The sequence below is a fragment of the Nasonia vitripennis genome, chromosome 1 (genome assembly GCF_009193385.2).
Source record: "Nasonia vitripennis strain AsymCx chromosome 1, Nvit_psr_1.1, whole genome shotgun sequence".
Lineage (NCBI taxonomy): Eukaryota > Metazoa > Arthropoda > Insecta > Hymenoptera > Pteromalidae > Nasonia > Nasonia vitripennis.
The window spans coordinates 3,820,866-3,847,936 of NC_045757.1; the positions used below are offsets into that span (position 1 = coordinate 3,820,866).

Sequence of the window (27,071 nt, forward strand, 5' to 3'; positions counted from 1 at the left end):
AAAACACACTCATTGATGAAATCATCGGCTGCATCATCGCCACGAAAATTTTCAGTTCATCAATCAGTAAGACGTAAGGCTCGTTACCTCCATTGTCGCAATTTCTCGACTGCGAGTCTCCGAGGAAGTTAATCGAACGCGATTGCCGGAAGTCGATATAACCCCGAGAGGCGCAGGTTCTCGCACGTACATGTGTACACATATAGCATGTGCGTTTAACTCTCGACGATTAACGCGGCTGCAATTGGGACAGTAGCCGTAATCATAGCGAGATCTGCATCTCTGGCGCGCGAGAGAGTGAGGTTATGTCATCGCCTGCATTAGCTTCTGCAACGACTGATGATGACGGGAGAAGGCGGAGAATTGACGGGGAGTTCGATTGAATCACGATGTGTGTTTTTCTGCAGTGCAGAGGCTTGTTGGGATGTAATGTAGGTGGGGAGGGTGGGACGATGTTTTTTGAGGTTAGGAGAGCTCGCTGGTTTCGTTTTCTTATCATTATGATTGATATACTATTTGTAAATTAACGAACGTACAATGGACAGGTATAAAACGTTCGGTTGACTCAAAACAAGCTATGTCGACGATGTGACTCACGTTTCTCTAAAAAAAGACTGGTAATACCATCGGAGACGAAGTTGATCAACTCACCTGCAACAGACAAAAAGCAACACAATTAGACAAGCAATATTTCAACGTCGAATAAAAAAAATATCGTCTCCCACACTCTTATGCGCTATAGAGGATACAAAGAGGCGGGAGACGTCATTTTTTCGAGCACATAAAGAATGTAAATTGAAGTGGACGAGTCTGAGAATCGTCGCGCGAGACGGAGAGCACAACAATACTGCCCGCAGGTCGTACACACCGCAGACCTTGCCCTTCGCCCTTTTTTCTTTCTATTTTCGTCGAGCCTCCGTTTCCTCTCTCGCTTCCAACTTGTTAAGCGCCGCAGTGAGAGAGAGAGAGAGACACAGCGGAAAAAGTTGTTAGGCCGAGAGGCTAACCGAGTTACAGCGTAGTTTGATTTTATAACGACGTTTTCGCCTACGCGCCCGCTCGTGCAGTGTATAAATTTTTATTTTTTAAGGGGGCAGCTTGCTGTTTGAAAAGACCGCTAGGGGGCGCATAATTCCTCGGTAAATTTAGTTATTCGAATAACTTGTAAAAAAACGCTTGTGGAGAAAAAACGTTATAAACTTATCAGGTAAGGCAGAAAAAAGCAAAAGGATAACGGAAAAACTCGAAATGCACGCATCAACGGTATACCAGTCACGCGCGCGCGGGAAATTCGAAAAATCGATTGTCCAACGGGCAGATGACTCATATAATACAAGCATAGCGCCGTTGCCGGTCTTCCCGAAAGAATCGAAGGGGGTACGTACGTACAGTGTCGAGTTCAGCGGCGCTATCGTGTTTCACGCCTTGCCGCGGGCTGCTGATTCACGACTATACATATATACTTACAACGCAGAGGCCGAATCGACGATGCGCCGGCGGATTATCTCGGTATCGCATCGTCGGTGTATAATATACTTTTTTTTACGATTTTCAAGACGCGACATTTCACTCGATTTTATTTCATTACACACCAGCGTGAAATATTCCCTCCGCACAAATGCGCCGGTGCGAAGGTCAATAACGCGCGATGCGCCAGAGAGCTGTAATAAAGAAACCATTAGGGGAAACAATGGAGTCGAATTAAATGCGCGACGGCTGTCTTTATTGAATTTTAGCTTTGGCCGTATTCGGGGCGATCGAACGTTTGGATTTTATCTCTCGAATCGAATCTACAAAAATGTTTTTACGCGGAAGAATGATAAAAAGGGGGATAGAGCTGAGAAACAATGCGGCAAAATATAATACCACCACGCGCACGCATGTCTACGCGTCTAATTAACGCGGGACTCGATTAAGTCCCGCACTGCGCTCGCGTTAATTAACTAATACGCGTCGCTCGTTTTCCACCGACACACCCTATACCGTCGATCTGCGCAGCTGATAGTAAGTACAGTAGAAAACAAAATTTCAAGGGATAATCCCCCCGTTCTTAAGATAAAAAAAAAATCGATTAATTACACACCGCGCATATCGGCCTGTAATTAAAAGTCCGGATTATTCGCTCGCAATAAAAAGCAGCGGACGACAACGCGATAAACAAAGCGCGAGAGAGAGAGAGAGAGAGAAAGCTAGCACTGCAAATATACAGAGAAGTGCCTGGGCTCTGTTGGGGAAGCGAAGCACGTCAGCAAAGACGATTACCGGGGCGGGACTGTGTGTACGAAATCCCGGCGTAATAAAACCATAAAACTTAAAAGATCCAATTACACAGGGGGGGAAACGACGACGCATCAAAGGGTGCGAGGAGAGGACTTGACTCTTTACATCCTCGACTTCCGGTGTACAAACAGCGACATGTGTGCACGTGTGTCTTCTTTTTCTCTCTCGCTCTCTATAAGAAGACTCGAATATTCAGTGCAGTGTAATCGAACGGAAGGAAAATTATTTGAACTACGACGAGTTTTCGGGTCAGGTGCAGCAGTCGCTGCCAAAATGTAAATTGCATATGTATCGATCAGAGCTGTGTGTATAGATATAAACACGCGCGCGCGCGCGAGTTCCTCTTTTCGAATTGATGGGGATGAAGAGAGAGAGAGAGAGAGAGAGAGAGAGAGAGAGAGACCGATTGTACGAGTGTACGTCTAGCAGAGAGCGGATTTGGCGCGAAGTTTTGAAAATTCAATTAGCCCGCGCTCTCTCAACACCGCGCCGGAGCGAGCTAAAAGTTCAACGCTGCGGCTTGTGGCGAAATTACGCAAACGAAATTGTCGAGAAACCGCTGATAAAGAATAGCGGCATGTGTTATATATAGTAGTAGCAGGAGATGAGGGATAGAGAGAAAGAGAAAAAAGGATTCGATACGATCGCCGACTGCGGAATGAAAGATATCGCCTGTGCGTGTGACTCCTAGCGATGCGTTATTTCCTGTTCCCCCCGTCGTGAGTCACGCTGTCCGACGTCTTTTCCACGCGTCTATGCATACGAGAGCTTGTTAGCGAAAACTACCCGAGACTCACTCTCTTTTTTTTTTATTTTTCAGAAGATTTCACGATGACTCGGTCCTCTCCTTCGTATTTTCACAAAATTCTCTACATAAAGCAAACGTGACGGAATAAAAAACTAGCGCGTGAAAAAGTATAGTTTCGAATACCAAAGCCGCGTTTAAAAATCGAGAGAAAAACTCTCTCTCTCTTTCTGTACGCCCAGCTCCGGCATTGGCGGCGGCTTATCAGTCTCAGCGGCGAAAAACGCTGCGCTTTTACGTAATTCAACGCGTGTACAGAATGGCGAAAACCCGAATACGTTGCGCGCAAGCGGATTTTCCGTGTTTTTCACCTAAGGACAACTCGCACACGAGTATCCTCTTCGACTATCGGTTTCGCTGCGTGTGTGCAATTAAACGCCCGGCGCGATGGATAGAAACGCGTAAACCAGTTGGAAAAATTTTTTTTCCTTTTGATTCATCGTGCAATATACCTCGATCGAAAATTCGCACAGGTGCGTATACCGTAGAGCGACGACGAGGACTCAAACGGAGCGCGAAGCAGCGTGTCAGACTCGCGGAGAGCATGAGAGAGAGAGAGAGAGCAGAAGACGCGGCGATGGATCAATATCGTCCTGCGGGACGCGCGCGAAAGAATAGGAAACGCGCGACACGGTGCTCCGTTTTGAAAAAAAAAGAGCTTTGGATGATGGAGAACGACTCGGCAAAGTTTGGGCTTGATTGGCTTACGGCTCGAGAGCTCGAAGCTTCCGAATCGGCCCAATAGAGAAAGCTACTATCAAGTATATTCGGAGTTTCTTTTTTAAATAAATAAGAAGCACTTGTGTTTATTCCTACTCGTGGAGTACAGAGACCGCATTCATTCGATAACTCTCCCTCTTATAAGTATCCTCGAGAGAAAAAAAACACGCTTATCTACTCAGCTGGCAGTATGTGTGTATGTATATGGGGACGGAGAAAGAGAGAGAGAGATAAATAAATATATGCAGCAGACTGCGGCAGGGGTGTCAACGGCTGACCTCGCGCACCTGTGCTCTATCCCCCACTCATAATACTCGTACGCGAGCCACCTACTTCTCTCGCTCTATGCGCATAACCTATAAAACAGCCCAACGACCTGCTTGATATGTCGCTTTATGGGAATCTCTCTTTCTGCTTTACACCTCGTGGGCGTCGCCGAGTTTTGAATCCAAGTAAAGCAGCTACAGAGATGATATTTTTTTCATTTCCTCCTCGAGCCTGTTGCCAGACTTTGTATATACGTGCAACTGGTACACACGCTCCGTTGCATAGGTATATGTGCACCGGCGTCGTATATTCCTCGGAAAAGAGGAGGAGGAGGAGGAGAGACGAAATCCATTAGCAGGCAGCGACTCGAAATAAAGACACTCGAGAAACACGCTGTTCAGTCGCTATATCGCTGACGTTCTAAGCGCATATCCGCCACTGATGCTATTTCTCGAGCTGCACACGTGTGCGCGCACTCGACGCTCCGCGACGTCCGCGAGAGAAAAGCGAGGAAAAAGGAAAGCTGCGATGATAGTCCCGATAGCTGCCCCGAGTATAGTATAGAATATACTTATTAGCGGCACAACGAAAGACATTTTCGCGTCGTCCAGGAAGCGGGCCGACACTACACACGTACGGAGACACAGAGGAGAGAAGCATATACGAGAGGAAAAAAAGAAGAAGAACGAGCCATCAGAGAACAGGAAAGCGCAGCGCGGGCGTTGCTCGCGCGACGGAAGTAGCCGGCACGGGAGCGAGAGACAGAGAGAGAGAGAGAGAGAGAGAGAGAGAGAGAGAGAGAAAGAAGCAATGAACCTAGCTAGCCCCGATCCGTTCACAACTTTTCAACTAAAAATAGTGAGACGAGCGTTATACTTTCCGTCCGGGTTGTACTTACGCACGCCCGATGCATCATCGGCACACACACATACACACACGCACGCACACTCTTTCTCTGTATATAGTACAACCTATATAGCATACGCAGCAGCACCCATGCACATACACATACACACACAGACAGCGTATTCTCACGGCGGCGAACGGAAGAACGCAGACACGTATACACTAACTCTCTCTTTCTCTCTCTCTCTCTCTATCTTTCGCTCACTCTCTAGCGCGCGATGACTCCAGAAGAAGCCGTCTATAGAGAGAGAGAGAGAGAGAGAGCGCGAGAGGGACGCTTCGCGAGAGGGCGGAGTCGTGAGGGAATGCGTTGGGCGATGGCCATACCGTTATTCTGGCACTAGGATGATGCTCCTCTCAGCTGCATCCGGGAGTCACTGCCGTTGCTGCTGCTGCTGCTGCTGCTGCTACTTCTGATCCACCTCCCACAATGCACATGTATATGAGAGAGATACAGGGGGGGCGGCCACACAACACGCACAGTATACACACGACGAGTCGCTCGATCTCTCTCGTTGTTTTTTCTGCGCTACCTCGACACTGCCAATAGCGCTGCTACCGTTTCTCTTTTCCTTTATTCGCCGGTTCAGGACACAAGCACCAGGAGACGGCGACACGCACGCACTCGAGGAAGAAACGACAGTGTGTTGGAGACTCTATAGCTCTCTACTCGAGTCGACAGTAAAAAAGAGTCGCGCTCGTCGCACACACACAGTCCGCGAGCGGCCACGGGACAAACGCCACGGCGAGACGCAGCCAGTGCAGGCAGCTATATTGAGAACGACAAGAGAGACCTCTGACGATGCGCTTTTGCCTCGCGAGTTGTAGAGGCCGCTGCTTCGCGACTTTGCCGCGAAACTTTGAAAGTTCATCGGGGAGAGGTGTGAGACGATTATAGAAACAATCTTGCTTCTCTTTTCTTTTTGGCGGAATGAATATTTATTATAGGAAATTACACAGAAGGAATGGTGCTGCGCACTGAATGATATACACGTAAAACACAAAAGTCAGCGGTGATAATCGTCAGCGAAGAAGTTTACGCTTGTGACACGAGAGAAAAGTAATCGACAAACAATCGCTTACTTCTGACGACGTCTCGACAGGCGCGCGCTATATATCTAAATATCATATAAACTCGCTTAAATTTCTTTTCTTTTTGGTTACCTCTGCTACTCGCGGCAATCGCGCACACGCACACACATCGTCGCTGGAGTATTGACTCTGAACTGAACGCTTTTAATCTCTTTTTTTTTTTTTCTTATCAATATATAACTCTCGTCCGACAAAATAGCAGCACATAATAATAATAATATTAATAAACCTGTAGTTCTAAGATTACGAAACATATTATTTACAAGTCTTGAGACTGCTAACGCTGCGCTTAGGCGCCTTCGGACACTTTGTTCTTAACGTACTCCTCGAGCTCGGCGTCGAGCTCCTCCGCCGTAGGGGCTTTCTTGGGTTGGCGGCCTCCGCCTGGTTTGCCAACGACACCTCGCCTAGCGCCGCGAGATCTGCCACTGGGCCCTCCGCGCGATGGTCTGCTGTTGCTGCTGCTGCTGCCGCGGCCTCCCTTGAAACCGCCTAGACGAGATCCACCGCGGATAGGACTGCCAGCGGGAAACTCCGGTGTGACCAGCTCGATGTTCATCTCACGGCCGTCCAGAGGCACGCCGTTGTACTGCTTCATTGCCTGCAATCGTTTCGTTACGTCACTCGTACGACAAGTCAAACGAGCTGATTTTCGCTCAAATAGCCGCAGCAACGACCTACCTTGATGGCATCGGCCCGCCTCTCGAAGGTGAGATTTGCCAATCCGAGGGACCTCCCGGATTTGTCGTAATGCACAGCTGCTGACCTCAACTGGCCAAACTCACTGAACAGCTCGTGAATGTCGCTGTCGGTGACGCCGTAGTCGAGATTCGACACGATGAGCTTCGTGCTGTCCGATCCCGAGCCGTACTTGCGCGGCGATGTGCTGCCGAGGAAGGCTTCTCGCTTGAAATTGCTGGACCGTGATCTGGCTCCGAAGGAGCTGCTGCGAGATATGCCGCCACGGCTACGGCCACGCATGACACCACCACCTGGTCTGCGCCCACTGGTACCACCTCGGAAAGAACGCGGTGACCTGCCGCCACGGGCTCCTCCACGTGGTCGGCTCGATTTGTTCTGCATTATTATGTCGTCCAGGCTCATCTCCATCTTGCCGGTCGCTTACTTTTTTCACTGCGTCTTCTGGCGAGACTGACCTGTTGGAAGAGAAAGTGTATTAGAGACTGAGCTTTGTACGTTCGTCTCGGACGCTTGGGTTCGGGATCGCACGACTGCTTCGGAATTACGTTACCTCGAGTGGCTTCGGTTTGAGTATAGGGCGATTTTAGAGCGATGCTGTGCCTAAGGACTCGAATGTCGGACCGACGGTCATTCGTAGGACCTGAGAGGTATCGGGGTGGGGTTTCCAGGTAACGCACGTCTTGGTATCACAATTATTTATTGAGATTTATAATTTAGATATACCTAAGTCTACGGTAGCGGTTCTCTCTTTTGACAATTTTCCGAGTGTACATAATGTATAAAGTATATTATACTGAAATGTAAATAAAAATTTGTTGGTGGTTGTCATAGCACGCCAGGCCTTATCACGTTTATTCTTTGGTTATCGAATAACTATCAATACTTATATAACATACATAATTCCGATAGCGAAAGACAAACCTGATCACATTGACTTTTTGGTTGGTTATTGACCCATAAAAAATTCCGTCAACACACCAAGCCTAACTGCACATTGATTCTTTGGCCATTGATCAGCCGATTAGACAGTTGAGCATAATACATTTAAGTATAGAAATATAGCTCCGAGTTGCCAGGTTACAAAACATTAAAAAATTCAACGAGACATAGCTGCCAGATTGCGCAGATCCTGATTGTCCAGGTGATCGACGATGACCCTGAGGCAAATGTCTCTGCCGCGTGCCTCCTCGAGCTTGTCGAACAGCAGTTGGTCCAGCGCTAATGTGGCAGGTTCCAGCAGGCGCTTCCTCCTCAGCGCCTTTCCGTACTGCATCCTTATGAGACAGCTGCAGAGAGGAAAGCTCTCCTCGAGGCGTTTCGTGGCCAGGAAGCGAGACAGTTCTACGTTCTCCAGGCACCAGGCCATCACGGTCTCGGGCTGCCTGAACATCTGGTACAGCGAGACGTAGCCCCCGAATCTCATCTGGCGCATCGTCTCGAGCTCGTCCGCCGTGTCGACAGCCGCCGAGTCGTGAGTCAGCTGTTCCTCCTCGAGGATAGTCTTGTAGAGCTCCTCGTTGCTCTGGCTCAACTCGAAGCCGGGAACCGAACGACGCAGCCTCAGGTGTCCGAAGATGACGCTCCGCAGCTCCTGGAGATTCATCCGACTGGTCCGGATCTCCAGGTGGTAAGAGACGACGGTGCGACCGCTCAGGTCCTCGGTGTCGACGTCGGCACCGCAACGTAGCAAGGCTCGTAACAAGTGAAGATTCTCGGGGTAGTAGGCCAGGTGCAGCAGCGATTTGCCATCGTTGTTCAGGCCGTCGAGCTCGAAGTCGTGCTCCAGGAGAGAGATGATCGTCTCCCGCCAGAATTCCTCGTTGCCACCGCACTTAACACACACACGTGCGAGCATTATACTTCATGTTTTCGGTTAGTGCATGCATTGGAAACTAAACAAAATTAAAAAAAAAAAATAAATAAATAAACGCATAAATGGTGGTTGATGAATTTACGAGTAGGAAACGAGCGCGCAAAGTAGCCGATATTCGCACTTGTGCTTTAATCGCCAACTTTGCACACTTGTTCGTTCAAGCGGCTAAAATTTTTATCGTATACCTGAGAGCTTTCCACGATACACTGACGAATCTCGTCGTTGTGAACAACGGCTCCAGCCTCGAGCAGCGGCTTGACTCTATAGCACTTGTTTATCAGGAAACGGAAGCACGAAGATAGTGTTGAAACGTCGTTCTTGTATCGCAAAAGCAGCTTTACCAGCTTCGCATTCTTTTCTACCACGGTTTGCGTAATAAACACTTCTTCAACTTTGGCGTCGTAACTGAGCAACATCTCGGCCAACTGACAGTCCTGGCGGTACACAGCGAAACCCAGTGGCTTCCAGCCGGTAAACTTGATATACCTCGTCACTGGACGGATTGGCTCATTCGGGTTAGCTCCAGCCTCTAGGAACCTCTTGACAAAGTTCAAATTATTCTTGAAGATGGCCAGATGAAAGCAGGCCATACCCGCTTGATTATGAATGAAGGGTTGGCTAAGAATGCTCTGGACTATTCCAGTATTCTTAGCTCCCAGACTAAGGGGTGTCAGATTGTTGAGAGCATTCTTGAATGGATCGCTGCCATCTGTCAAGAGCTGCTCGACGTTCTCCAATTTGGAGCTAGAACAGGCAATGTGAAGAGGAGTGAATCCGTGGATGTCTGTGCTGTGTACCAAATTTCTGTTGTGGCTCAGAAGTAATTTTATGCTCTCCGCGTCTCCGTACTTGGCTGAGAAGTGCAAGGGACTGTAACCTGGCCAACGTGGACAGTCAGAACTAGTGGACTGGTTGATGGAATCTAGATCTTGCTTTAGAATTTGTTCTATGGCAGGGCGGTCGTTACTAATGCAAGCAATATGAAGAAGAGTCAGACCAGTTGTACCTATGGGTTCAGTACAGTTGGATTTCATAGCCATCCAGAGTAAATCTAGAATCAGCCTGCATTCTTGTCGGTTCTGATCAGAGATGTAGTGCAGAGGAAGTTTCTTCATAGCATTTTGAGCAGCGACACTGGCACCTTTGTTCAAAAGCAGTCTCACTATGTCCACGCATTTGTAGTACACTGCAAAGTGCAGCGGTGTGAAGCCAGCAAAAAGATCTGAATCAAATCTTACTGCATCATGATTAACCAGTCCACTTTTTAAGAAATTTTCAACTAGATTCACTTTGTTCTTTGTACAAGCCACATGAAAGTGTGATAAGCCAGTGCTACTGACTGGGTTCACGATTTTTTCACTGTGAAATTTTAAAATCATGTCAACAATGCTTATTTTTTTACCTCTCATAGCCAGATGAAGTGGAGTCAAACCACTGATATCCTGAGCAGTAAAGTCAGCATTATGCTCCAAAAGTAATTTTACAGTAGTTTCAGAACCATGGTTTACTGCAAAATGTAATGGTACATGGCCATTTTTTGTGCTCAAATTTACCATTTCTCCATAGTCCAGAAATTCCTTAACTAAACTTGTCTTATCGCACATGCAGGCAATATGCATATGCGATAGACCTGAAGCGTTTATAGGATTTTTAGTTACATTACCATGATAGGAGCAAATTATTTTAGCAATACTAATTTTTTTTCTTAGAACTGCAAGATGAAGTGGAGTCATTTGATTTGCATCTTCAATGCATGGATCTGCACCATTTCTCATAAGTAATTCCACATTTTCTATAATACCAGCTTCAACACTACAGTGAAGGGGGGAATAACCAGGCAAATCGAATGGATTTTCTGCAGGAACAACTTTATTAATTATTGATTTATTTTCCAATAAAATTAATCTGAAACTCCCAGTTCTTTTCATGCACGCAAAAGAAAATAAGTACAGACCTTCCAGATCACCATTGATAGGCTTTGAAGCATTTATGTTATACCGTGTCAGTATTGCATGTGTGATATTATAGTCAATAAGTTGTTTACGAATGGCCAACCGAAGGGCACTTATTCCATTAACATCTCTAGCTTTAACATTAGCACCCAATTCAACTATCAAAATATTAATCAATCTTTTACATTCGTTATCTATTGCTATGTGCAAGGGTGTGTATCCTGCCCAAATAGGCGAATCTGAACTTATAGCAGCGTCGGCATTCTCTCTAAATTGTAAATTATACTCATTTTCATAATAAAAAAATCTGTTCACTGTACAAAAGTCATGTATTGGTAACAGTCCTATGTTTTTCAGTGAATCTAAAAAATGTATTTCAGGTGAAGAATACAAGAAATCTTTCATCCGTCCATCACATTTCTGAATAGCATAATGTATTGGGTATAGCCCAAACGCATCTTTAGAAGCCATAATATTTACATCATACTTTCCAAGTAGCCGTATTATGTGCAGCTTTGGATATTTAAATGCTACATGGATTACTGTACATCCAGGCCAATAGGGTGAATCAAATTTAATAAAACGATCATTCATATGCAAGTTTGCACCGCGTATTAAAAAGTCCTCAACTAAATAATAATCACCAAGATAGCATGCTATGTGCAAATGTGACAGTCCCATATTATCATAAGCGTTAATACAATTTTTAGCAGGAAAAATATGTCTCAGTATTAATGTCATGTTAATTTTCTCAGAATCCCTCATTTTCAATCTTTTATGCATTGCGATCATTGCCATACCAAGATGCAATGGAGTTTGCCCTTTTTCATTCTTGATGGCATAATCGGCACCGCTCAATAATAATCTGTCTACCGCATATTTATTGTTACACAATACTGCAAAATGAAGCAGTGTGTAACCACAATATTCATGTGCACTTGTTACAATAGATTTGTTTATACAATCTTGATTACTTGATATCCAGTTAGAAATAATAGGATTCCTCGGCATCTTTTTCAGTAAATAGTAAAACTCGAATAGTTGTTCATGAACCCTTGCATGACGTTGCTTTTTGGGCGTATTCATCATTTCTCGCGCGAAAGTCGAACGTGCCATTCTTGCTGAACTTAAAACTCGTCTTCTATTATTGTACAAGTTAACATATTTGGAAAAATCAGTCTATTGTTATAATTGCTTATTTTCGAAAAAATTTTACCGCCGCTCGTATTCTATGCTTTATACGCGCTGCACTAAGCACTGGTATATATTAAAAACTTCATCCCCGTGATCCGATAACCTAACCAAACGCGAACGCAATATATTTTCCGGGAGGAAAATCTCTGACCGTCAGATACCGTTTCTACAACAAAACAACGTCGAGCACTTATACTGCATCTTGTGTAGAAATAAATTTGGGGAGTTCTATGCGTCCGTTGTAGGTATACGAGCGTCTAAACTTCGTACGCGCGAAATCAAGCTTATTTCCACCATTTCAAGCCTATGCACACGTGAGTATACACACATTATTACGCACCCACATCTACTTATACTGTGTTCAACAATGAAACGATACAAAAATAAAAATAACCCGCAGTGGCCAGCGAGTATTGGAGAACAAAAGACGGCCGCAAGTCAAGTGCATTTTTTGCACGATTTCACTGCCGAGTGCGAGCCCTGCATACTTATGTCAGCGTAGGCAGACATTCTGAATCACAAAGGACTAGTCTGTCCGTCCGAGAGAAAGTCTTCCGCGAAGACGCTGTCGCGGCGCAGCTTTGAGGTTATTCCAGGACGACCGATGCATCGAGTGCATCAAGGGTAAGCAAAGTTTAATTTTACCAAAAATCATTCACGTACCCGAAAAATCGTCGACAGAATCAGCGCTAGCAGATAACACGGGTCGAATTCTTGGGAAAAATGGACGGGATGTCAGTTGAGGTTATGCGCTCTGTACACAAGCGGGTGAAGCAGTGCGCGCGATCCGATGCACCCGCAGCTATTGGAAAAACTCGGATGGCTTTTCTCGGAAAAAAAACATATGAAAATACTCACGTAGAGGCGTCGAGGTAAGGGTAGCTCCTTTCTTTGCCGGCAAAATCCACGCGTCCCACGCGAACGTCGCGACAGAGTGTGATAGGTAGTTGTAATATCGAAAGCGTCGCAGTTGCGCATGTGCGTTGTTACTTGATAGAGCTACCTACCTATCTAACAGCTGATTGCACGTTACTTATTATCCGCGATGGCTCTCGCCGTTCAGGACTGAAAAGAGTGGAGACACGCGATGTCTGTCAAATTTTCGACGATTTCTGCGAAATCACGCCAAATGTAGGGCTCGGTCGAGAGAATCTTTCGATTCGCCTGATGCTGAAAAAGTACAAATGACTGGAAGTCAGTTAAGTTAGGTATTAGCTGTTACGAGTGATTGTTATTAGCGAAAGAGTGTATATTCGTGCATATATACAGGTAGAGGCGAATAAACAATGAATTTACTTGATAAAGATGCAGCCAAAAATAACAAGGTAGGTACCTGTCACTTGGCACTGGAAATGTATATTCGATGTTCAGCAGATATGTAATGCGTCTGAATTTTTTATTTTTTTATAGGACTATAATGCTCCGTGGAAAGTTGCCAAAAGAAGTTTGGAATCGTGTGACAAGTAAGCATTACAGTCAATAATTTTGATGAACGATAGTAATGACACTCCTATAAGACAAATATATTCAATGATTTCCTGTACAAAACCCTCTCTGATGAAATTGAAAGTTATACAAGATGTGTTGGCATACTTTGAAGCTAAAATAATGCTTTTCTGTCTGTGCAGCGCTGGATCAATAAAGAATCTGTGCCATTTGTACTATGCAGATTGCGAAGACTCAGCTGTATCGCCAACTCTGGGGGAATTCCGTCTGCCAGCTGCAAAAATGAGCTACGTAGTAGACACTATTGAATCAGCGGACGAGGACGACTCCTCTGCATCCTGTAAAGCTTATCTCAAGAGACCAGCTGAGCAGACAAAACAAAAAGTTGTCAAACCACCATTTAAGCCAAAACCTTTGGACTCCCATTCTTTGGACACAAGTGCTGAGAGCAACACGTTAACGCCAGAGGAAATCAATATCCCACTTGCAAAGCCAAAACCTGCTATGGCTGATCTGGTGGATGAAGATACCTCTCAGCTATACCTTCACCAAATGGTGGCCACTGATCAGCCGGGCACTACCGAAAATTACATGAAGGTGTTCGAGCTGTACCTCGACGAGAGTGACGCTCACGAGCTCAACGAGAAAGACGCCCGCGGCCGCACAGCCCTTCACCTGGCCGTGCAGTTCAGCAACGTCGAGGCTATTGCTGCTCTTCTGATGTGCGGCGCGGACGTGAACGTGGCAGATCATCAAAACAAGTCACCTTTTACCTACTGCCTCGATTCCTACGACATGCCAAACTACAAGTGCAATCAGATGTTCTTCACGTTCCTCGGACACGTTCACAAGCTCGTGGTGATCGGGTTGCGCGTTAGTGCGGAGAATCGGCGGTGCTACGCTCGAGCCCGTTCGCGCCACGTGTTTAACGACAAGCAGCTACAGCTCAGCTATGCCATCGAACTCGACAAGATGGAGGACGTAAGGTTGAGCTACTGCACGAGTTTGCGCGACGTGCTTTACCAGAGCGCCGACAAGATAGCCACCTCGATGCTGAAACGTCGGACCCTAGAGGATGTGCTCACTTCCAGCGACTTTTACAAGGAGTTTCCTAAGCTCTGTTGTCTGCTGAAGTTACAGTACAGGCGTGGAGTCACCAGGTACAAGCTTATGCAGCCAGTGAAGGCAGCTCTAGAGTTGATCGCAGGGCAAGGACTGCCGGATCCGTGTAGCGAAACGATCATTCGACACCTCGACGACGACGAGGATCTCATGAGTCTTATGAAGATTAGCGTTGAAGCTCGAGACAAAAGTGCTAGTTGATAGTCAAGAGACTTGCTTCGGTTGCATTTTATTTTCTATCGCTTTCTATTACTTTGCATAAGGGTTACATTGAAAGAAACACTGCTGTTGTTACGTCTTATACCGTAATAAATGGAACGTTTTGCAGACTATCCATGTCTTTGAATCATTAATTTCTTGTCCTCTTCACTAATGAATTTTTCATTTCTTCACTGGCTAATAATTCTCTCTCCACTTTTTTTTGTTGCAGATAACAGATGAACTTTGCTTTCTCAAGAGGAACTCTAATTCCAATAGATTGTAAATCTTAAGTTGACAATTAAGGGTAGATAAATAAGTTTTATATGATGCTGCGCTTGTACTGATTTGGTTACTCAAAACTTTTATTCATGCCAAGTGTGTCAAGCCACGCAATCTTGCTTCTGTGTCTCCAACATGTGTAATACAATAAATTTTTGTAAAGAGGCCACGCACAAATCAGGGAGCCAAGCTAATTGAACATCGCAAAAACGTTTATTTTTAGATCAACGTTTGAAACGTATCTAACATCGACGGAACGATGTCGAGCATCTGCGAAGATTACGTCCACCTGTCGCAGTTCTATTACGCTACGACACACGAATACAGCGAGGATCCCAAAGCTGCATTCAAGCATACAATACGCCAAATTAAAGATATCAACTTTGCTATCCCAGAAGGAAGTCCGGTGGAACGCCACAAACCAGAGTATGTGGGATTCACGGCATTGCATTTCGCGGTGTTGAAGAACTGCGAAGAGGCGGTGAAATTGTTATTGGAGCGCGGCGCAGATCCGACGCTGAGAAATCGAGATGGCTACAGTCCACTTCGTTTGGCCGGTGAAACCAGTTTCAGAAGCCAACGTCGATGTCTGGATTTACAAGGTCAATTGAAGCATCCCATTCTCGAGATGCTACTTTCGGCACAAGTCAAAGCAGGAAACACTACAAATGTAAGCTGCAAGAACGGCGTGTCCCACTTCCATTTGGCTTGCATGATGAATCACGAAGAGGCCGTCAAGTTCTTTTTGTACGTCAGCAGGGTACCCGTCAATCAAACTGTCAATCGGGACTCGCCAATACTGCCAGGCTACACTGCTTTGCACTTTGCCGTGAGGTACGGCAGCACTACCGTTGTATCTGCCCTTCTTGACAGCAGGGCCGACTTGACGATCGGCGATATCGCTGGTATTACACCACTGCAGCTGCTCGTCGAACGCAACCTAGAACTCATCGACGTGATCAGCACCGGAGATGAGAAAATGTGGGGTGAGTTTGAAGAGGACCTAAAGGCCAACGAAGAAATACTGGACCTATTGTTGGACTGGTCAAGACTTTTTAAGACCGACTCGTTAATGCCTGAGCTCCACGCGTTATGCGCAAGGAGGGCACCGTCACATGAATTAATCCTGCGACTCACCGAGCGTGACATTAATGCTGCTCTCGATGTACGATCACCAGTCAGACCAGGCTACACAGCTCTGCACATCGCCGCGCACTTCGACGTCGAGACCGTGAAGCTACTCTTGAGTCGTGGAGCTGATGTGGCAATCAAGGATGTTAGAGGTGTTACGCCGTTTGACATCTGTGTGAGTCACTTCAATTCCGAGGATGTACAGAGCGTCATTGAATCTGTCAAAAGTCTGAGAGATATATCCTTCACGGATGGCACGGAACTGTTGGACGTAGTGCTGATGATCAGCGACCCGACGTTAATAGATGGCAAGTACTTTCGGCACCAAGTGACATCGGATTCGCCTTTATGGGCCGGTTACACAATGCTGCACTTGGCCGTAGAGTTCGCACGAAGACTGGACAGTGCAGGTGACATCATAAATAAGTCCGATCGATATATTCCTAGCAAGTTGACAGTTAGAGGCAAAGTTGACGAAGCATCTAAACGAGTTGTACGAGCATGTTCAAAGTTCATAGATATATCGACGCAGAACGCGAGCGGCATGACGGCCCTTCATTTGGCCTTCCGCCAGCACAAGAGAGACCTGGTCAATCTTCTGCTGGAAGAAATTCACAAAAAGGGGATGAAAACGAATCCCTCGGACTTTGGTAATCTGTCGCACCTGCACATTATGTGCGTGGAAGGACGTACGTCTATCGTCCAATCATACTTGAACAGCTGTAACAGCCAGATTAACTTGAATGACGCAGTGCAAACGGGCTTTCAGTGGTATACGGTATTCCCTGAGCCAGGTTACGCCAGACCAGGATCAACGGCGCTTCACCTCGCCGTCATATTCCACAAGGCGGACGTTGCAAGGCTGCTCTTGCAGCACGGTGCAGATCCTCTAGCCCTGGATGCCGATGGTTTAACTCCGCTGCAACTCGCTTTTCTCAATGGTAGTCTAAATACTCCTATGCGCACCGTTTTGATCTCGGGATTGAAAGCGACGAACGTCAACCCAACGAGTAGCGAGGGTCTGAGCCTTTTCCACGTCGCCTGCTACACCAACAACGAATCCCTCGCTGAGGGACTTCTGAGAAATGGACTAGCCGATCTTGAGGCTTCGATAGAATGTGGATTAAAGGATACTCACAAAGGTAAAGCCATGCATATTTTCAATAAAAAATTATTAAGATTAGAAACTAAAGTATTTCTTTTTAATTTTCGTAAATATATATTATACAGACAGGCCCAAGGCTATTAAAACCAGCCAATACTACACTAGCGAGTATGACTGCTCCGAGAACTTCCTACCACTGGCACCGTTTTCAGGCTACCGAGCCTTGCACATGGCCGTCCAGGGTCAAGCACTGCAGGTAGTGCAGATGCTCGTGAGGTATGGTGCTGACAAGCAAGCTCGAAATACAGTTGGTCTAAGCTCATTGCAGCTGGCTCTGCAATATGTTCATCGAGATAAACGTTCCAAAGAAATTGCTATTCGTCTCCTCCAAAACTCAGCTGAATACGAAGATTTGACGGATCTACACATCGCTTGCCTCCTGAAAGCGGAAGCTGCCTTCGAGAAAGCACTCGAGGCTGGTGTCGACATCGATGCTCGACTGGACCTGGAGTCGCCGATTTGGCCTGGTAGCACAGCATTGCATCTCTTGTTTGAAGGCGATATAGTTTGGAATAAACTTGAACCGATGCTTAAGCAGCTTCTGCGCCGTGGAGCCAACGTCAATCAACCGAATTGTGAAAATTTAACGCCGATACACTTGGCGTATAATCAAAACTGTCTTCCTGCGGTGAAAATGATGCTGCGAAGTTCACGTATTCTCGAGAGTAATCCAGTCGACGACGAGGGTCTGTCACATTTTCACATAGCTTGCGCCTTAGCAGAATGTAGCCTCGTGGAAGAGTTTCTAGTTTGCGGTCTCGCAGATGCCAACCTCCCTAAGGATTTCTTCACATCAGGCGACGATGCTGGCTATGCTCCGCTCCACTTTTCAATGTTTCGCGGAAACTGTGCGACAGTCGAGACTCTGTTGCGCCATGAAGCTAATGTTCTTGCGGTGAATCGTAACGGATCGACGATTCTTCATAAGGCTGCTCGACAGATGGATTCCTCAGACAGACCGATTCATGAAAAAATAGTTTTGAGGTATTTATTGAATTCTTCATTGTTGACAATTTCGTCAATCGAATAATAAATATTAACCACTGCTTTCTTGCCTTATAGGTGCATCAACGCCAATGCAAACGTTAATGCAATGGATATATTTGGAATTACGCCGCTTGAGTTATGTTTACAAAACAACGCAAGTTACCTAATCCCACTTTTTTTGGAACGCGGAGCTCGCATCAACCTTGTAAATCCGATAAGCGATAAAGGACTTCTAAGCTATGCCGACGGTTCAAACTTGCAATTTATTTTAGATAATGCAAGCGATATTGCTAGCATAGACCCTGACACGGGATTCAATGCGATTCATAATATCGTTTCTAGTCATTCTTTTAATACTGATTATTTCATTTTGGGAAGAGTTATTGAACAGTTAATGGACAAAGGATGTGATCTGGATCAACCGGATGCTAAAGGTAAGGAATATATTTATGTCAGTTCATGGTTATGGAATAATTTTAATACTTCTAATAATGTATTTATTTGATTGCGTAGGCAGAACACCCCTACACGTGGCGATGAGATGGAAAGAAAGTTATATGACAGTTCAAGTTTTACTCGATCTTGGTGCCGATATAAACGTGGTCGATAAAGCTGGGAATACTCCGCTGATATATTGTAAATCCTTCAACAAAACTCACGGACTTGTACTCTCCCATTTATCGAAATTGGATGATTTCGGTTTATTTGTAAATGCTGTGAACAAAAATCACCGCAGTGAGCTAAGTAAAATGCACGAAAATACTGAGGAGTTGAGACACCAAGAACTCATTAATTCTAGAGTTGAAAATTGTTATGATAAGGAATTAGAAAATATACGCGAAGTTATCATTTTTGAAGGTTTCAGTCTTGCCGATTTGCTCAAGGAGACAGCCGTCACAGCGTATCCAAGTTTGGCAAGGTCGAAACGCGAGGCTATAGCTAATAGTGTTGGATTTGATAAATTGTTAAGGTGGCCAATTCTGATGAGTTTGCTGAATCTGCAACACAGAAGAGCTCTAGCCAGGATTCCACTGTTTGAATCTGCTAAAGCTTCACTGCAGCTTTGCGCAAGGCGAGCTTTGTCCGACTTTAGGTTGCCTGACCTCTGTTCTGACATGATTGTTAGATTCTTAACTAACGAAGACTTACTTAGTTTAAGTAATATTATTGAATAATATTTTTGTATTATGTATGAAGATGTAACGTTTTATAAAATACCGTAAATGTAACAAGCAAGTAAATTGCTTGAGATTTTGACATACCCTATTTCATACACCAAACTCGTATAAAATTTGATAAAATAAAGACATTTATTCATAGCAAAAACCTTAAGTGTATTAAGCGTGTTTATTCAAAACGGTTTGAGATTGTTATACGATAGTTTTATAAAAACAACAATTCACACATCACAGATTATTCGAAAAAAAAAAAAACACTTATAAATCGGTCTTAGGTCGCTTGGCTACCCAGGCCTTAATGCCAGGCTGGGCCAGTACCTTGGCCTCGAGGGCCTTTAGGTTGACGGCATTCTCAATAATGTTATGGCCTGACATGAAGTTCAGATAGTCCAGAAGTCCGACAAGGACGATATCGGCCCAGCTGAGCTTGCCGCCGACAAGGTAACCACCGTTGCGCTTTACCTGCTCGTCCAGACGCTGGACGTAGAAAGGTACCAGCTCCTTTGCCGCTGCCAGTTTCTCAGCCTTGGCCGTTGCGTTGTTTTCGTAGTGATGGGCGGCGATTTCTATAAAATAAGTTGTGTTTTTTCGCAAGGAATCGAATGCAAGTTGTTACAACAGACCCACCGATTCAGACTTATCAATATCAACTTACTAGCTCGAAGGTCATGGATGGTATCAACGGCGGCATCGATCTCGAGAGCTTCCCAGTCATCCTTTCCAGCGAGGCCAAACTGCTTTGCGAGATAACGACAGATAGCCGTGGATTGGCAGACCTTCTTACCGTCTACTTCGAGAATCGGTACCTGACCGAACGGCGTCGCTGTAAGGATTATACACAAATATTAGATTTCTAATTTCAATTCTCGAAATATAATCAGACAGAAGTTTTATACTCACTAGGCTTGATTTTCGGCCAGTCAGCCTGATCGAAGCGGTCGTCCACGAAGTCGACTCCGCCGTAGCTGAAGAGGAACCTGATCGGCTCACCCAGAGCCTTTACGGGGAAGTAGGTCAGCTTGTAGTAAGGCATGTTTATTTTTTTCTGAAAAAATTACTTGTGTAACTGAGTATTAAAGCATTGACGATTATATTGCAAAAATATACCGGTTTGCGACTATCTTATTGTTATCTTATTGTGTCTTATCGTTTAGTTAAAGTCGCAACGTAAGTATTGCATCAAAGTGTTTTTTTAGATAATATAATACAATGTTTTGCGGGAAAATCAAAGCGCGTGATGTAGCGTTTTCGCTTGCAGATATGTACAATCAGTGTTGTTATTGATGTTAAGCACTTATATAGTAGATATTACAAAGCAAAAAAAACACGTCGACAGTGACTTTCAGTTCAATTTCTTCTAAAATACGGTATAAAGTTTCGAATGGTATGATATGTTAATAATTTAGTCTTTTCCACAAAGTTCGTTGCATTAAGTTTTCTCAAGAATTTTCCTTAATTACTGTCACATGGACAAGCGAACACGTAAAGTTTGACTTGAAATATAATCTTTCTAGACAAAAAACAAAATACGATCGTCCAATAACAGTCCAAAAATATTTTCAAAATAAAATGCACCAATTTTTAAAATATTCGCCATCACACACTCGCATTTTCCTTACCTCCAGCAGAGTCTACGTTGACAATCGACGAACCTCACTCTTGCACAGCTCGCAGCGAAGTGACGGCCGCGGATGACGAATCGGTGTACAGAGCGACGGCCAACCGTGCGGCTATTATAGATAATATCCGGCTATACACGCTACACTTGTGTCGTCATCTGTCGCAAGTGATTCTCACGCGAAATTTCTTGCTTCTTCATTCTTCGTTCTCTCCCGATTCGCTGAATCTTCTCCGAGTTATCGAATGGATAAGTACCTTGAGTCGATAATTCCGAATAAAGTTTCCACTTGTGGAGCCGATCTTCTACTGTATTCTCTCTCGAAGCACTTCAGGTCGTTCAAGTCGTTCAAAATTATTGGTTATTACTGTTTGCACAAAAACCGCGCGAAAATGCAATGCGCCGACAGAACCACGACGCTCAATCTACTAGCCATCAAAAAATCACCGTACGGTCCTTAATTCTGTCTACCAACCTAGCGAAAAAAAGCAACATTTTTTGTGAATCCCTCAGATACCTCGACTCACTGAGGTCGTCGATCCCGAGGCTACCGGTGGAATTGGCAGCTGAGCCGGATTTGCCAAGGTGGAAACAACTTCCTTTGGAATCGAAGATACCTCTCGACGGTGTGCCTCTGTTGGCACGTCGCAAACTCGGCGAGGCTCTGAGGCTCGATCCTCCACAGTTCGATACCAGTGACCCGTACAATTACGAGGTGCGACTGGACTACGAGGGACTGCACGATCCACATCTCACCAGATTTTTCGGAGAATCGGAGCATCTTCGTGAGGCTATTGTCAAGGTCTTTTTATTTTTAATTTTGCCTCTCGAACGAGATTATATTATCGACTTATATCTCGAATTGATAAATTATAAAACGATTACACAACCGAGATTGAAATTGATGCATTCGATATATTTTTTTTAATAAAGACGGGGCTGGTGTCTCCGCGACTCGACGTCAAGTGCAGTTTAAAAGACTACAACGCCTATCGGAGCTACCTTCGGACGATGCAAGCCAAGCTGATGAGACTGGAGCTTGAGAAGAGGGACGAAATGCACAGAGAAAAATTCATCCTGGACATCGCCGAAAGACAGGCGGCCAAGATTATTGAAAAGCGAGTGCCATTTTTGTGTATCTCCAAATCACTTCCATAAGTCCCTTCCGTTATCGTTTCCGAAAGTATTTTATCCAAATTTACTACTTGCCGTAACACACTAGGCTGAAAAAGGACGAAACGAGGAACGCTCTACTGAAGGAGCTCAAACTGAAGGAAGAAATCAAGCTTCGAAGGATCAAACAGAAGCACAAAGAGCTTGACGACAGACTCGAAGCTTTGACCCTGTCTCGATGGAAGACGTGCGAGAGGAAAAAGCTCGAGTCAACACTGAAGCGAGAAAGCTTTGGCAGAAAACGCGCAGCCATGGCAAAAAGAGAACAGCAGACCCTACTGAACACGTTGAAAGAGTGGCACGAACGCGATCGAAGACTCAAGAAAAATCTTGAGACCAACTCGGTGATGAGACGCCAGGCGAAGCTCAACGAGGCGTTGAACAGGTGAGTGTGAGTTATTTATTCACCGGTTCGAGAAAGATTTTCACGTTTTCTTTCTTGTTGCAGGTTCGAAAAGAAGAAACTGTCACAAGAGGAAACGCTGGAGAGGGAGAAGCTCTTGAAGGACTGTGCCGTGAAGCTCAAGGAAGGTTTTTTGGAAAGCTACGAGGAGAGGATGAACAGAGACAGGAGGAAAATGCAAGGTGAGAATTATGCCTGTCTTCGATATATTGACGATGTTAATTTGTTTTTTCGTTTCGCAGAACTTCTCGATGAAAAGAAGAAGAAGATAGTGCGGAAGATTAAACGAAGGGCCAGAAGGAGGAAATCGAGCAGCTGTCTGTGCCGGGTGAATTGAGCCAACGCTTGATGTCTGTAACTTCGTTTATTTTTATTTTATGCCCTCGACAGGATCTACACCATTGTACACATTTTGTAAGCAGTTTTCAGTTATTTATTTATCATATAACGACGAGTATTGAAATTCGTAGGACAAGTAACAACGTTTATTCATTTTATTTTCTTTTTTTTTTTTTGCCAAACTTAACAAATTGTTCGCCTTCGTCGTTCATCGAGGTAAATGCCTCGTACACCTGCGTTTATTAAAAAATCATAATTGCACGACATTTGTCACGATATACACAACCACGTTAGTTACATCTTATTATTGTTAGCCTCGCACGCTGTACAAAATAAAAACTTTACATCTATTCTTCTCCACGACAGTCCGGTTATACAGAGTGTGTGAAAATAAAAAAAAACGAGGAATATAGCGCTTCGCGGGTAGGTTTTCATAATAGGCAATCACACAAACAACGAAAGCTAACGATTTTTCACAAATTGCAACCCAGCATAAGAACATCGGGGTATATAGCTTATACAATATTAAAGTGATCAACAATTAATATATAGTAGTTGCAAAATCGAACTATCCCTCCGTAAAATACGTACAAATTACTCTATGCAAAAGTTTTCGTTTATTTTGTTTTTGCGTTTGCTCAGGACTGTTGCGTTTCTTGTCTTCAACTTTCAAAGCAGCTTGGTTGGAAAAACGCTTGTACGAGTTATATGCAGTGTGTCTTCAGTCTGACTTAGCCTCGTTCGTAAAGTTTGCTTTTCGGGCAGATAAAGTTCCTCTCGATAACGCGTGCCTGTATGCTCGACGAATCTCTTCAAGCGAAATCAAAAGCAATGTGATTCTAAGGTAAAAAAATATTTATAGCCGACTCCACGCCAACTGCCTTTAGAATGTATAATAATATCATATATACCTGACGTCCACAAAGTAGGTTCAAAAATAGAATCGGGTAAATCTTTCGTAAAAACAACGCGGTTAAAATCATATTAAAAATAATCCATTTATATAGTTAATTATATATTATATTTTCCCACACAGCGTCAATTCACTGTGTTCATCGGCGATCCCGATATCGCTATCGGTAAAATTCCTCTTTGATATATTTTTTGTTTGTTATTCTGTTAATTCTACATTTAGAAGCTTTTTAGTTATACGTAACAATTACCGGCCTTTGCAGTTTCCTCAAATATTCAACCCTGCATTTCTCTGTCTCTCGCGCAACATTAGTTGCGCGCGTATAGTTTGATTTTTTTTTTACCTATAGTCATGCCGATCCTTGACCAGCCTAAGATAGCAGTTCAATCTCGGACTGAATGTTTGTTCGGGCCTGTTCCTCGAACTTCTCGCGAAACTCTTTGGTCGCGAAGATGTTGGGTATCTGCAAAAAGTTCTGCAACACCTGCGAATCACAAGAGACGTATTTTTAATTTCCATACGTAACAGGTCTAACCTGATTTGCGCGCCACCTGGCGGCAAACCTAATATCATGCTTCGAAGACAAAAGTAAGGTTTACCTTGAGCCTGAGTGCGGTGTACATGGGCTCGCTGAGAAAGGAGTACTCGCCGCGAATCTTGTCTCGATACTCGGCGTACTTTTCGGTCTCGGCGCCTAGAACAGCCATATCCAGGTCGAGCAGGTAGTGGGCGTCCTCACCACCAAAAGCTCCGCCGACCTTGTGAGCCTCGGTGCTGTGCGTAGAGGCGGCCCTCAGTAAAGCCTGTGTCTCCGTCATCAGCTCCGAGTCCTGTAAAATAATTCTGTTTATTGTTATAAAATGCTAGGGTGGATACAATAATTGCTTTCGGTAGCGTATAACTTACGCCTGGAATACCAGCTTCTTCGGCGAAGGACGTGAAGTGCTCCAAGTTCTTGTTCTCGCCATCGAGCGCCTTAGGGTCGTACTCGAAGCTGAAATCGTTATCACAAAAAAAAAGTTAAAATCATCCTATAGTACACAGATAGTTTATATTAAAAAGTTACATGCGTCACCTAGCGGCCTGCCATCTAGTTACACCAACCCGTTTTAATACATTACACGATACGAACAAACAAACAAAACTTACTTTTGAAAAAGAAGGGCGAGGAGCACGGCCTTGGGATTCTTGAGGCTGTCCTTGACGTCATGGTAGTGCTGAAGCTTTTGCCTGAGTGAATCGAGGTTATGATAAGTTCGCTTCTCTTCGGAGTAAACCTCCTGGAGCCGCGTCAGCCAGGACTCGCTGACGCCCTCGTCCAAGCCCTCGGTAGCCTCTCGCCAGCTGTCCTCTACTGACGCCATTTCTCTCTGGTGATGCTGTGACTCTTTAGGCTTGAATATTACCGCTCTGCGCTCAACTTTTTTTCGCGCGGCCTCTGGAGAGAGATTGTCCGATAAAAATTATGGGTGTTCCAGTATGAGTAAAATTAGGGTGCAGTAGTAAGCCCTGAGTTCGACCAGACGCGTGACTCGACGTTACAACCGAGCGAATCAATAATCAAAATAAAAACAATGCGCGATCTCGATGGGCGTTTCAAAAGCTATTTGCATAATTTTATCATATGGATTGTATTGCAATACACGACTGAAGGTGATTAGGGTCTGATGAAATTGATGTTGACTGAAAATCTACTCACTCGAGGAGACGAACAGCAGAAATGAAAGATGAGTCACTTTCAGTTTCAGCTCATAATAACAGTCTCTCGAGTACAGAGACGAGCGCGACGACAGGCAGTATTATACTGCTGCGGCTGGAGGCAGGTACCGTCCGGCAAGGCAGGGCTTCTACTACTTATTGATCGGGGTAGGTATGTTCGAGGGGTTGCAGAGCTTGCGCAGAAGCATGTAAGCGTGGTTATGGATGGGGTTTCGAATGAAAATTTTATTAGTGTATTTTGTATAGCTTTATATTATTTTTGGTTTTCAATACATAAACTTCAAAGTCTATTCATATGGGGTTTCTATTATTTATTTATTCAACAATCGAAAATATTCACGCTATTTATTATTATTGCTTAAAGTAGCAATAAGCGGCTGCTTAGCGAAGCAAAGATATTTACTTTGCTACTGGAAAAATGTCAAATCAATGAAAACATAATTTATAATTGAAAATCGATGATGAAAGTACAATTCAATTGCGTAGAACCAATATTTGGATCATTGCATAAAAAAATATCGTAAGCATGATTTAATTAAAAACTTTATTAGCCAATATAATTTACATGGTGAAAGGTCCTATTTTATTCAAATTTCATTTCTATTTGATATTATACTCTGATAAGAGTTGATAGAAACAAGTACTTTTCATCCGTGCATTACAAATTACAAATATCTCTTATAAGTGCGTCATGCATTATTTGCAATTCATTATTAATGTGATTAATGATTTTCAAATTAATAGAATTATCTAAAAGCAAAATAACCAGTGATGCATTCCTTAATGAAGACTACGAATGAGATTAGATATCCCAAACTTGATATGACAATTATTTGTACTAACAAAGTACTTTCTTTTATCGGTGTAGTGTTTTGCTGTACTGCATGTATTGGCACACTTTCTTGCGTGTGTAAATAGGTTTCAGTAACGGTCGGTCCGTAAATAAGCGTCTTCTTCTTGCTGGATTCTATGATTTTCTGGACTACTCCATCGAACTTTTCAACGAACGGCGATTGTCTCTCATACGAGTAAGTCAACGGTGTGTACCAAAATACTTCTTTTGCTATCCTCATACTTGCGGCACCCAGGTAGGTACTGTCTTTAATCATCTTCTGGGCGCGTATCTCCGAAGTAATACATACTGCCTTACCTGTATCCTTCAACTTCCGTCCGCAATCTTCGATAAAGCGAAGAAAGATTGCCTTTTTCCGGATCCTCTGTATCACCCCGTCGTTTGTAGCAAAAAATTGCGAGATAAAGGTTGGTTCAACGTAGATACTCATACCAGAGTTGTCGATTTCCTCAAATGTATCGTAAGCTACTCCATCGTAGATGAGGTTGACGTCGTGCAGAGAAGCGAAGAGAACGTTGAAGTACATCATTGAGAGCCAAACGAGACATACGAAAAATATCCGTTCGTGCGACTTCCTCGGTGTTTTCGGAATCGTCATGTTCAATAGAGTCTGCAACAAGTAGTTGACTTTCCAGTAACGCCGCTCGAACTTAAAATGTCGGATAGAGAAGATCGATGTGGCGAGAGTCACGGCCAGGATCGACGTGTAAACCAGAATTCTGAACGGAACCAGGATATGAGTTGGAGAAATGA

At 44.4% G+C, this 27,071-nt stretch overlaps 8 protein-coding genes across 17 annotated transcripts in view; 3 read left to right on the top strand and 5 right to left on the bottom strand.

Annotated features, from left to right (window-relative positions):
* Positions 1-6,620, bottom strand: part of LOC100117170 (ras-related protein Rap1) — a 24,998-nt gene extending 18,378 nt beyond the window's left edge. The window contains exon 1 of one of the 3 annotated variants that reach the window (XM_001608171.6): positions 5,306-6,620. The gene's annotated coding sequence lies outside the window, so the exon portion shown is untranslated. Of the gene's footprint in view, positions 1-597; positions 653-5,305 lie in introns of those variants that run through there. The other 2 variants (XM_016988805.3, XM_032596968.1) reach the window with 2 other exon arrangements.
* Positions 5,899-11,895, bottom strand: LOC100117209 (ankyrin-1). 5 transcript variants are annotated; one of them, XM_031922046.2, is made up of 5 exons: positions 10,600-11,391; positions 8,831-10,500; positions 7,694-8,603; positions 6,752-7,227; positions 5,899-6,671 (listed from the first exon to the last, which is right to left on the bottom strand). In XM_031922046.2, the coding sequence occupies exons 1-3, from the start codon at positions 11,387-11,389 to the stop codon at positions 7,869-7,871; spliced, it is 3,195 nt and encodes a 1,064-aa protein (XP_031777906.1). In that variant the 5' UTR covers positions 11,390-11,391; the 3' UTR covers positions 5,899-6,671; positions 6,752-7,227; positions 7,694-7,868. The 5 variants fall into 5 exon arrangements, with proteins under 5 accessions (XP_031777906.1, XP_032452808.1, XP_032452811.1 ...); XM_032596917.1 differs by having other exon boundaries at positions 8,831-11,895; XM_032596920.1 differs by having other exon boundaries at positions 7,694-8,664; positions 8,831-11,853.
* On the bottom strand, positions 6,360-7,180 carry LOC103315318 (THO complex subunit 4-A). The gene is made up of 2 exons (XM_032596232.1): positions 6,752-7,180; positions 6,360-6,671 (listed from the first exon to the last, which is right to left on the bottom strand). The coding sequence occupies exons 1-2, from the start codon at positions 7,178-7,180 to the stop codon at positions 6,360-6,362; spliced, it is 741 nt and encodes a 246-aa protein (XP_032452123.1).
* Positions 11,896-11,974: 79 nt separating the features above from the next.
* LOC100677960 (serine/threonine-protein phosphatase 6 regulatory ankyrin repeat subunit C) lies at positions 11,975-19,575 on the top strand. 2 transcript variants are annotated; one of them, XM_031922045.2, is made up of 7 exons: positions 11,993-12,105; positions 12,192-12,415; positions 14,790-14,978; positions 15,063-17,112; positions 17,201-18,119; positions 18,198-18,556; positions 18,636-19,575. In XM_031922045.2, the coding sequence occupies exons 4-7, from the start codon at positions 15,099-15,101 to the stop codon at positions 19,295-19,297; spliced, it is 3,954 nt and encodes a 1,317-aa protein (XP_031777905.1). In that variant the 5' UTR covers positions 11,993-12,105; positions 12,192-12,415; positions 14,790-14,978; positions 15,063-15,098; the 3' UTR covers positions 19,298-19,575. The 2 variants fall into 2 exon arrangements, with proteins under 2 accessions (XP_032452806.1, XP_031777905.1); XM_032596915.1 differs by having other exon boundaries at positions 11,975-12,105; positions 14,790-17,112.
* LOC103315512 lies at positions 12,626-14,691 on the top strand. Its single transcript, XM_008204871.4, has 3 exons — positions 12,626-13,116; positions 13,202-13,254; positions 13,420-14,691. Exons 1-3 carry the CDS (start codon positions 13,078-13,080, stop codon positions 14,558-14,560), a joined length of 1,233 nt encoding a protein of 410 aa, XP_008203093.1. The 5' UTR covers positions 12,626-13,077; the 3' UTR covers positions 14,561-14,691.
* On the bottom strand, positions 19,414-21,160 carry LOC100117248 (glutathione S-transferase). Of its 3 annotated transcripts, none has more exons than XM_008204880.4 (4): positions 20,920-21,160; positions 20,201-20,345; positions 19,956-20,123; positions 19,414-19,866 (listed from the first exon to the last, which is right to left on the bottom strand). In XM_008204880.4, the coding sequence occupies exons 2-4, from the start codon at positions 20,331-20,333 to the stop codon at positions 19,559-19,561; spliced, it is 609 nt and encodes a 202-aa protein (XP_008203102.1). In that variant the 5' UTR covers positions 20,334-20,345; positions 20,920-21,160; the 3' UTR covers positions 19,414-19,558. The 3 variants fall into 3 exon arrangements, with proteins under 3 accessions (XP_008203102.1, XP_032452848.1, XP_008203103.1); XM_032596957.1 differs by lacking the exon at positions 20,920-21,160 and adding an exon at positions 20,408-20,798; XM_008204881.4 differs by having other exon boundaries at positions 19,442-19,866; positions 20,201-20,357; positions 20,920-21,006.
* On the top strand, positions 21,144-23,183 carry LOC100678343 (fibrous sheath-interacting protein 2). Its single transcript, XM_003425436.5, has 6 exons — positions 21,144-21,366; positions 21,432-21,720; positions 21,852-22,036; positions 22,141-22,476; positions 22,540-22,676; positions 22,737-23,183. Exons 1-6 carry the CDS (start codon positions 21,164-21,166, stop codon positions 22,829-22,831), a joined length of 1,245 nt encoding a protein of 414 aa, XP_003425484.2. The 5' UTR covers positions 21,144-21,163; the 3' UTR covers positions 22,832-23,183.
* Positions 22,844-25,600, bottom strand: LOC100123970. The gene is made up of 5 exons (XM_016988853.3): positions 25,446-25,600; positions 24,896-25,184; positions 24,653-24,740; positions 24,346-24,576; positions 22,844-24,230 (listed from the first exon to the last, which is right to left on the bottom strand). Exons 2-5 carry the CDS (start codon positions 25,108-25,110, stop codon positions 24,117-24,119), a joined length of 648 nt encoding a protein of 215 aa, XP_016844342.1. The 5' UTR covers positions 25,111-25,184; positions 25,446-25,600; the 3' UTR covers positions 22,844-24,116.
* Between the last annotated feature and the right edge of the window lie 1,471 nt (positions 25,601-27,071).